The sequence below is a fragment of the Cebus imitator genome, unplaced genomic scaffold (assembly GCF_001604975.1).
Source record: "Cebus imitator isolate Cc_AM_T3 unplaced genomic scaffold, Cebus_imitator-1.0 Scaffold485, whole genome shotgun sequence".
Taxonomy (NCBI): domain Eukaryota; kingdom Metazoa; phylum Chordata; class Mammalia; order Primates; family Cebidae; genus Cebus; species Cebus imitator.
Window position 1 is genome coordinate 871,477 of NW_016107800.1, and position 11,006 is coordinate 882,482.

General features: G+C 48.7%; 1 protein-coding gene across 1 annotated transcript in view; it reads right to left on the reverse strand.

The window, feature by feature from the left end:
• The window catches only part of SLC24A1 (solute carrier family 24 member 1), a 36,858-nt gene that overhangs the window by 6,232 nt on the left and 19,620 nt on the right, over positions 1-11,006 (reverse strand). The window contains exons 3-6 of the mRNA XM_037732937.1: positions 10,166-10,274; positions 5,364-5,450; positions 4,214-4,305; positions 95-185 (exon numbers count right to left, since the gene is read on the reverse strand). Of these exons, the coding sequence (XP_037588865.1) occupies positions 95-185; positions 4,214-4,305; positions 5,364-5,450; positions 10,166-10,274 (379 nt within the window). The remainder of the gene's footprint in view (positions 1-94; positions 186-4,213; positions 4,306-5,363; positions 5,451-10,165; positions 10,275-11,006) is intronic.

The following is an 11,006-nucleotide window of genomic DNA, read 5'->3' on the forward strand; positions in this document are numbered from 1 at the left end:
TCACCCTCTGGTTGAGTTTCACCTTCACCCTCTGGTTGAGTTTCACCTCCACTTTTGTCTTTAGTTTCACCTTCACCCTCTGGTTGAGTTTCACCCCCACTTTTCTCTTCGGTTTCACCTTCACCAACAGTTTTGCCCCCTTTGCCTGTCATTTCACCTGTGCTTTCAGCTTCAGCCATATCTTCCTGCAATCCAAAACCAACAGATTAATGTTTGGTAACTGCTCTGCTTGTTTTCCTTTTGTTGCTGCCCAATTTTTTTGTTGGTGTGCTTCTCAGAATGTGTCTGAAAACTTAACTATGAGGAGAAAACTGGTGTGATAATTCCTATGACCAAAGTCCTACCTAGTGGCTACCCAGCTTTTATTTGATCATATCCAGGGGCGGAAAACTCACCACCTAAAGCAAAGCAGCCTCTGTCATCTTTGACACCTCTGATTCATCTGAAGTCCATATATATATCAGAGTTCTACCCCCATGTATAGGTTTACTCTTTGATGCCTTACAAAACATCAGTACTCCATGAGACAGCTCTCTTCCCTGGGTTAAAGATTCCCAGGTCCTTATATCATTTGTACATGCTATGGCCTAGAGCCTCCTCCCCATCCTCGTGAACTCATTTTAATTAGCTTATATCCCAGGAGGAGGGTATCCAAAACTGAACACAGAACATTGCAGGGAGTGAAATAGGACTATCACTCCCTTGTCTTAGATACGATGCTTCCATTAATGTTGCCTAATACGGCATGACATCCTTTGGTGGCCACAATGCATTGCTGAGTCTACTAAAACTCCTAAATTGTTTTATTACCTTATATGTATAAAATAAGGATGATAATACCTATTTATTAAGGGTTTTTATATGCCAGGCACCATGGGAAGTAGTTTAATAATAATAGCTAGCACTTACTGTGTTTTATGAATCAATTAATTCATGATATAGATAGAATTATGCCCATCTTATAGATGGAGAAACTAGAGCAAAAGGAATTAAGTAACTTGCCCATGGTCCACATAGTTTGTAAGTGATGAATTTGGGATTTGAATATGGATGGTCCACCAAACTACCCCGCTTTACCAATACCAGGTAAAGGGCCAAATGAGATGTCTGGCTTCCAAACCTGGTAGCCTGAGGAGCCTAGTTGAAATACAGATTTTTCGGCCAGGCATGGTGGCTAATGTCTGTAATCCCAGCACTTTGGGAGGCCGAGGGGGACAGATCATGAGGTCAGGAGTTCAAGACCAGCCTGGCCAACATGGTGAAACCCTGTCTCTACTAAAACTATAAAAACTAGCGGGGCGCAGTGGTGGGCACCTGTAATCCTAGCTACTCAGGAGGCTGAGGCAGGAGAATTGCTTGAACCTGGGAGGTGGAGGTTACAGTGAGCCAAGATTGTGCCACTGCACTCCAGCCTGGGTGATGGAGCAAAACTCCATCTCGAAAAAAGAAAAAAAAAGAAATACAGATTTTCTGATCCCACCTGGACCAACTAAATTAGAATCTCTAGGATTGGAAGCCAGGAATCTGTATTTCAAAATAACTCACAGATGTTCCTAAAACATCCACTTTTAGACCAGTGTTTGGGAGCCACTGACTATCTCCACATACCCTAAAAGCCATTGATAGTGGGGTCTGGTCTCAGACATAGATGCCTATGTCTCAACTACTCAGGCAGCTGAGGCAGTAGAATTGCTAGAGCCCAGGAGTTCCAGGCCAGCCTAGGCAATAAAGCGAGACCCCATAACCCCATAAAAAACGTAAGAGATAAAATTAAAAGCCATTGATTTGGAGTGTCCTCAGATTAGGCACCCAGCTAATGTATAGCAACATGCTGGTCCATCCCTTGAGCAGTGCCCTGGGCTGTGTGTTCATGGAGTAAATATGTTTTCTGTAACAAATGTCAAATATTGGCAACCCCAAAGGCTGCTGAGTGATTCTCAATTGTGATGCACATTAAGATCACCTGGAGGCTTTTTAAACCATTGATGCCCAATGACACACCCAGATATTCTGATTTAACTGGTTGAGAGGCTGGTCCCAGTGCAGTGGTGTTTACAACTAATTGATCACAACCAGTTACTGATTTCTTTGTTCCTTCTCCACTCCCATTGCTTCACTTGACTAGCCTTTAAAAAAAAAAAAAAGAAAGAAAGAAAAAAAATAACTGGTTGAGAGTGGGGCCTGGTCTTTTTTTTTTAACTTCCCCAAATTATTCTAATATGCAACCAGGGTTGAGAACTCCCCAATGAAAAAGTCAAATAGTAGCTGGTGAGGCCTGCGGTTTGAACTGGGAATGAGGATTCCTATCAGGTGGAGAATGCTTCCCAGAGGAGATGACAAGTCATTGAAACCCATAAGTGTGGGAGTGTTGGCCCATGTGCACCCTCCTTTCTGAAGACCATCACTCCTAATAGCCCCAGCTGAGCAGGTAGCTTCCCCGTCCCGCATTGGAGTCAAGTCAGCCAGCCATAGCCAGTTAGACGCAGCCTGGGTCCTTGACCAAGGAGCTGGGTTAAACTGATTCTCTCTCATCTTTTTTTTTTTGAGATGGAGTCTCGCTCTGTTGCCCAGGCTGGAGTGCAGTGGCACGATCTCGGCTCACTGCAACCTCCGCCTCCCGGGTTCAAGCGATTCTCCTGCCTAAGCCTCCCAAGTAGCTGGGACTATAGGCACGTGCCACCACACCCGGCTAATTTTTGTATTTTTAGTAGAGACGGGGTTTCGCCATGTTGACCAGGCTGGTCTCGGACTCCTGACCACAAGCGATCTGTCCGCCTCTGCCTCCCAAAGTGCTGGGATTACAGGCGTGAGCCACCGCACCCGGCCTGATTGTCTCTCTTTTAATTCTGGAAACCAGTCACTGATTTCCCCTGTGGACTGCAGGACTGGGGTAGTGTTTTGGGGTTATACGTGCTCATAAGGAAACAAATGAAGGCAGCCTGACAAGAGAGGCCCGTGATAGAGCCTATATCCAGAGAAGGGATGTGAGGGACAGCGGGACATGGAATGAGAAGCCACCAGGGTCACAGATGCCTTCTCAGGCCTAGGTCCAGCTCTTCATGAGATCAAGCTTCACTTCGTGCCCTGGGATTCCAAGGGATACCTCTGTATCCTCTTAATCCCATTTACCTGAGCTAGTGGTAATAGGCCTACTCATGTTACCATGAAGCTTAGATTCTGAACCCAAAGTTGCTGGCTTAAGGATGAAATATAATCAAGTGCTTCTGGGTATTGAATGGAGAGGAGAAAAGAGATGGAACTTGCAAATGGAATGCTTTTTACTGTCAGTCACTCAACATATATTGAGCACAACTGTGTACCAGGCATTCTGTTTCCCTCTGTAGGGGAGCCAGGGGTAACTCAGACTTCGATCTTGCCTTCAGCAACCTCACCACCTAGTAGGCTCAGGATACAAGAAAGGCAATTGGCAAAAGCCCTGAGATAGGTGCAGAGTGCCAGGGGCATTTAGATTTGGAGCGGATCAAGGCAGCTACATGACAAAGATGTTTATACTGGCCAGAGGCCAGGGAGAAGGCTGGGAGTGCGTGACAAGATGAGGATATATGAAAATGGAGGAGAAAAGGCATTCTAGGGAGAGGAGCCTCAGAAGGTTTGAAGGCCTTCGCCCAGCAACCCTCCCACCTGCATTTCGAGCTTCCCATGTGAGCCAAAGCTGGGAGGTAGAAAAACATGGAGACAAGAAATCTAGTTTGGCCGGAACATGGTGGAAGAAGAGACCATGGAGCTGTAAAGACAGAGCAGTGTCAGGACTTAGGAAGCTCTGCAGACAAGGCTGGGAAGCCTGACCAGGTGCAGTAGGCAATGAGGAGCCTCAGCAGGTTCGAAGGCCTTCACCCAGCAACCCTCCTATCTGCATTTCAAGCTTCCCAGTGCTCTTGAGCTACCTGGTCTCACTGTCGCCTAGTTGCTGACAGAGACCCACTAACAATTATTCCTTATGTTCTTATAGCATGTGACAGTTCACAATACATTGTCAATATATTAGTTCACTGATACTAAGATGTTCCAGTGAGTTAATTGGCTCCATGAGATATTGGTATTTTTGAAATGATCTTCAGAGAAAGAGTAATATTTACCCCTAGAGGACTGAACCTCAAATAGGATTTCAGACCTTCAGGGAGGATGTATTTGTGGTCAGCAACTCCTTCCCTGGACTTCTCCAGTTTCATCTGTGCAAAGGATGGGTGCTTACCTGACCACCCGGATTCTTCTTCTGATCTCCCTTGATGTCTGGAGCAGGGGCTGATGTGACCGTGACCACAGGGAACTTGGCTGGCTCCTCCTCTTTAAAGAATAAAATGGACTACATTAGAAGAGTGGACAAGGCTCTGAGGGAAGCTGGTAGAGACACTGGCGTAAGTGGCTGCAAAGCTATTTGACTTCAGGGTTTCTGAAGGTTTATTTGGGGGAATTTCTTGCTGGTAGGAAAAGAAAGATGATGTGAATTGTTATTGCCCTGACCTATCTGCAGATGAGCAGACAGCTGGCAAGTGACCATTCTTGCTCCCCTGTAACTCACAGACATTTCCCTCCTGGCCATTGTGGCCAAGGACACTGTCAACAGCTGGGCAGCCAGAACAGGCAGAGGGCAAAGCTCCCAGCACTTGGAGTCTGACCCTTTGCCTGATTCCAAAGGCAGTAGCTTTTGAAGCCTTGGAACAGGATTGACAGGAAGGGAAACCTGGGAAGTCTGGGAAGCTAGGTTTAGGTAGGGTTCTTTCACTTCTTGGCTGTGTGGCTTTGGGAAGTCACTTGACCTCTCTGAGCCTCATGTGTATAGGATGGGAAGAATGACTGCTACTCCACCTCTCTCTAGGGTAGCTGGATGGATCAGGCAGTGTGCTGTGCAAAGCCCACATGGCAGTGGCTGTCCCACTTTCTCAGTCCTAGCTGCCACACAGATAGGGACACCAGACCCCTGATAGCCTTCCCTCACTGGGGTTGCTGGTTTCAGACCCAGTAACTAGCAACACTGTCCTTGTACAGAAGAGACAAGAAGAAGAAATAAAATCCAATAGTCTCATTTGGGATGAGATTTAGCAAAAAGAAGTAGAAGTTCAACAATCCTCTAGCCTTCCCTTGCCTACCCTACCTGAGGAAAATGGAGAGAAAGCTGTATGGGGCCACTCTCAGACCAGCAGCCATGTCAGCAAGACAGCACCTGGGAAGGAGGAGTCTAGAGCGGAGCGGTATTCAGGGCAATATCTGACCCTCACTCTGACTGGCTCACAAAGACGTGTCTCAGCCCCTGGCCTGGCTGGCTGCCACCTCCAGGCCAAACTCACTACTGACAACAGGGAGAGTGGGCAGGAGAAAACCCGCTGGTGTGGCCATCTTCTCACCCTCTGGTTTGCTTTCTGCTTTGGCTTGGGGTTGAGCTCTGGCCTCTTGATTCAAGCTCTCCTCCTCCTTCTCCTTGGCGAGGCGAACTGCAAAGGAGAAAGGATATACATCTTACCTGGGATCGCAGGATCATCCCTGCCACACCCTTTCAGTTAGGACAGTCAGCAGAGCAGCCAGAGGGCAGCTGCAGAATGTGGGAAAAGGCTGCCCCGGGGGTTGTGACACCTGGATTCTGATCCTACTAGGCCCATTTGTGATGCTTAATTCCCAAAGATTTGTCTTAACATTCTCTGCATTGCCACTGACTGGCCGTGACCGAAGGTAAGTCACTTCCCTTTTCACGGCCTATTTCCTCTCTGGTAAAATGACATGGTTGGACTCAGGGCCAAGAAATAGGATTTATTTCCTTTACAAGTTCAAGTGATGGCCTGCCTGGGTACTGAATTGAGAAGGACTCTGACCCAGGCTTCGTAGGAAAGTACCATGATTGATTGGCAATATCTGTGATGAACATGAAATGGAGAAATAATTGCAAGGAGATGTTTTTTGCCACCTTTGGACTATAGTATCTTTGTAGCTAAGAAGCTCTACTATAGCTCCAAGGGGACGACCGATGGCCATGTTCATAAACCTTCCATCTCCAGTAGAAAAGGGGAAATTATTCACCAAGAAGCTCTCAGCCACACCCTTTTTGACCCCAGGCACAATAAGAGCCTGAGAAGGACCCCCTTCAGATTCCTGTGCACGTGCTTTCCTAGAGGCCCACAGAGCAGCATGCACAGAATTGTGCTGCCCTGATTTCCAGGCGAGAAACACAAGGCAGGCAATTTTCTTCCACCGTGACTATGTGACAGGAAGCATGCAAGTACTTTACATGTGTAATGTCAAGGTGAGAGGGGAAGAAGGAACAAGGCTCAGATGAAGGAGCGCACAGCTGTGTGGCCTGGGAGGGTGAGGGCAGTGGGACAAGTGATAAGAACAAAGTGGTGTTGGGCTGGGCGCGGTGGCTCATGCTTGTAATCCCAGCACTTTGGGAGGCTGAGCTGGGCGGATCACGAGGTCAAGAGATCGAGACCATCCTGGCCAATATGGTGAAACCTGTCTCTACTAAAAATACAAAAATTAGCTGGATGTGGTGGTGTGCATCTGTAGTCACAGCTACTTGGAAGGCTGAGGCAGGAGAATCACTTAAACCTGGGAGGTGGAGGCTGCAATGAGCTGAGATCGTGCCACTGCACTCCAGCCTGATGACAGAGTAAGACTCCGTCTCAAAACAAAAACAAAAACAAAAACCAAAGTGGTGTCATGGGATCTATGGGATCTATTCTGAAATTAGGCGGCTCTGCCCCATAAGCACTGGGTGACTTTGGGAAGCCTGCATGCCCTCACTAAGCCTCAGCATCCTCTCTCTAAAAAGGTAATACCATAATATCCTCAAGGCACTGACGTGATGGGGGTTCATGAGACAAAATAAATAAAAACACCCTCACTGCTGCAAGTGCTGGCCTCACTCCTATTGTTACTTTAGCATGGACTCCGGAGCCTGCTGACCTGAGTTTGAATATTAGTTCTGCCACTTGCGCTATAGCTGTGGACCTAACTGGGTGATTCCTTATGCTCTCTGTACTTCAGATTCTTCATCTATAAAATCTCCCAGAGTTGGTGACAGAGCAAGTGAATTTATACATGAATATGCTCAAAACAGTATCTGACATCTGGAAAGCACTATACAACTTTCAGCTGTAATGACACAACAACAATGATGAAAACAAATTGACTGGAGTAGTTGAGAGCAGCTGTCCTACCTGGGAAGCAACCCCACAGAGACGATGCCCAGCATTCCAGAGGGCCTGAGTTAGAAGGAACCCTGGAGATCATCTAGTTCGTAGTACAGATGAACCGAGAGGAAACAGAGAAGCTGGAAAGTGTAATCTGGGAAGTTGGGTGGATCAAAGCCTCTGCCCGGCTCCAGGATGGGCAGAAAACAGATAAATGGGTCTGGAGTTTCCTCCTCTCCACCTCTCTCCTAAACTCGCAGAGACAGTTCAGTTGCAGCTGGCCCTGGCAATAAGCTCCATGGGTAGAGCCGCCACTATGACACCTGTGGTCCCTCGAAGTGGGCTGGTGGGCCTGGGTCCTCATCAGAACTGGGAGGTCAGGGGCCAACACACCATTGCCTCCTTCATGCAGACAACCCCAGTGCCCCCTTGGCACTAATCAAGCCTTGAAGCCTTCTGTTGAGCAACGTGTAGCTGCTGTCACAGGAGGGCTCCCTTGGCTCTGGTCTCGGCACTGAGTACCTGCAGACTGTTGGCTGGAAGGGCTAGCAAAAAACAAGCTTCCACTTTTCCTTCTCATCCCTCACAGCCTAGCCTCTCACTTCCCATGTTACTGAGGAAAGCAGGTCAGCTGCAGGGTCTCCCCCACCCTGTCTCACACATATCCAAGTGAAATCACCGCAAGAGGCATGGGACCCTGGAGAGGAAAAGCCCTTTCACAGAAAGGTGAGAGTTTAGACCCCAGGAAACGTCTTTTCCACGGATCAGCTCTGTGGAAAGAGCTGAACACCTGGAAAAAGTGGAAACATCTGGATGGCCATCTGGAAACAGCATACGTAAACACAAATGTGCATCTAGAGTCTGGGGAATAAAGGCCCTCATCACAGCCCTTCACGGTCCCCGCCCCTCCCGCACATAGTCTCAGGGTGTAGAATCAGGCTGGGCTGTTGAGCACGATTGAATCCCAGAGGATATCTGCAGTCATGCACTGTGAGAGCCATTTCCTGTCCCAAAGACGCCCAGAGACAATGTACCAGCATGCTCGTCCTCCCTGGGATGACTGCTGCTGGTTCCTGGGCACTGGTTTCCTCACACGCTTCTCCTCTCTCAGCGTGGCTGGATCATCGCTTTAACATCAATCTCCTCTGACCTCAGCCTGGCCTGAACATCACGTAATCCTGTTAGGACAAGTAGGCCAGCTGGAGGCTGTTGGTCATGCAAGTGGCCCAGCTGGGGGCCCTCTAGTCCCATCCAAGAGAAGGTCTTTATTGTCAGGACTTCACTAGTCAGTGATTCCTCTGGGAGTGGCCACTCTTGACCCAGAGATCGAGCTTTCCTCACAGGGCTGAGGCCAGAGCCCCCCAGCACTCATCACCGGAGGCTGCCAGGGGCTGCAGCTTCCATTCCGCAAACCCCGGAGGTACCATCTTTCTGGGGCTGACATTTGTGGAAGGCCTCTCTCGCAATGTCTGCTGAGGCTTACCTTCAGAAATTTCTTTTTACTTCTTTTTTTCCCCCCTCTCTTTTTTTCCTAACAGCTCCATTAGCAGCTTAGATTAATTTTTTCTCCCTTTCTCTCTCCCTCTGTTCTTACCTTGACGAATTCCTAAGGAAGGTTTCATCACTTGTCTGATGTAGCTTTTCACAGTATTTTTTTTTTTAATTTTTAAAATTTTTTTGAGATGGAGTCTCACTCTGTTGCCTAGGCTGGAGTGCAGTGGCTCAATCTCGGCTCACTGCAACCTCCACCTCCTAGGTGCAAGCGATTCTCCTGTGTCAGCTTCCCGCGTAGCTGGGATTAAACGGATCCACCGGTGCGCCTGGCTAATTTTTTTGTATTTTAGTAGAGATGAGGTTTCACAGTGTTGCCCAGGCTGGTTTCGAACTCCTGAGCTCAGGCAATCCCCCCACCTCAGCCTCCCAAAGTGCTAGGATTATAGGTGTGAGCCACTGCAACCAGCCCATATTTTTTTTTTTTTTTTAACAACTGACAAGCCAAATATTGTCTCTGAAAAGGACTTCAGAGTCTAAAGAAAATTCTGAGTCCCAAAAATCTGTCCTTGAGCCAGAAAGGTCAGTCAGAGTGCTCCCTGGGACTCAATGGATCATTCTGTGGTGTCATATTCAGCTTGGCCCTCAGCCCTCCTGCCCAACTGCAGTCCGAGCCCTTGGCTTTTGTCCAAAGGCAAGCCTTTCCTTGATGGGTCTCCTGGCTGGGCTCCGGTTCTGCACCAGAGCCCCAGAGACAGCGGGGCTCAAGGAGAGCAGGAAAGTAACTGAGAGGTGCCCTTTAGGGGTCTGAGATGCATCGGGCAACTATTTTGAGAAGCAGAAGGCAGGATTTGGTAAGGTGCATAGTGAGAATCTCAGCCACTGCCACCATTTGTCAAATTGGACAACAGCCCCCCGCTGTACTTTGGGCCCTGCTCTTACCCTCATCACCCCTAGAAGGCTCCTGGCAGTTTCCAGGGTGTCCTTCAGGGTTCCTGACTGGAGGAGGAGTTAACAGGTTTCCTAAGACTCCAGAGTTGAATATAAAGCAAAAGGAAGTGCCACTAAGAACTTCTGGGCTTTGGGACCCTACAAGCGATGTCCCCAGAAGCAGCCCAGGCCAGTCAGCCTGGGTCAAGCTGTCTGGCTAGACGCTCTCCGTGGAACACTGGGGCTGACTCCTGGGCAGTGGGCCTTGCAGGGCAGCCCCAACCCAGCCCTGGGCAGAGCACAGCTGCAGGTTAACCCCTTCGTTTTATAGGGAGGGACAGAGGCAGGGAAGTAGCGGGATGTGGATACTCAAGGACATTTGCTTTCATGTTCCTTGTTGCCCTCTCTTGGTGAGACCCGTCTTGGTCTCTACCCTCTTTCCCAGACTGTCTGACTTTTACTACCCACTCTTTCCTCTGCTTATTCTCTCTTCCCACCCCCTCCTCACTGCCTCTCGGATTTTCAGGTCCCAGTTCTTCTCCAGCTACAGGAGGGAAGGAGTGGATGGGACAGATGTGGGTGTCTGGGGAGGCCTTGCTTACCTTCCCTCAGGGGGTCCAGGCTGTGAAGCATGAGCTGGTAGATGGTGCTGCGGATGGTGCTGTTGTGCAGAGAGGTCGAGCTGCTCCCTCGGGTCAGCAAGGATGGGAGCTGAGCAAGAGGAAACCCTCAGTGGGCCCCTGTCCAAGACAGGGGAGGAACCACACCAGAGCATCACCAACCTTGCCTCTTTCCCATAAAGATCAGGGAGAAAGCACAGATGCTTTATCCTGACCTCCCCTCTTCCTCCACCTCCAACCAGGAGAGCTACACTGCTTTCTTTCTCAGCCTCCCCTCAGCTCCTCCAGGACTATTTTGTTCTATGTACTGGATAATTTCCCAAGGTCTCCACAGGGAGCAGACCCGGTGTATTAAGGATACCATATTACCAAGGGTTTGCACATCCCTGCAAGTACACACTCAGGAACACTCCCTCAACCACACACCACACAGACAGCACCACCGCACATGGCTACAGCCCTTTACAGTCCACAAAGAGCATTATCATGTTTTATCATTGCCCCACTCCCAGAGATAAGCAAAGCTGTGATTCCCATCTATGGAAAGGGAAATTAAAACTCAAAGAAGCTAGGAGGCTTAGCCAAGGTCACGCGGGAAGTAAATGAAACAGAGTAGTATCCAGGTCTTCTGATTCTCACATCAGTTTTTGTTTGTGTTTTTTCCCTATGTGCTTGGAGACCTTCACAGGTACACACACACACACACACACACACATCTAGGCTGTACAGACACAGATGTGACACTTATTCATAGTAACACACTGATTTACAATAGAGCATCCAAAGACAACACTCCCACACTTGCTGAGTCCTCCCTCCCCCA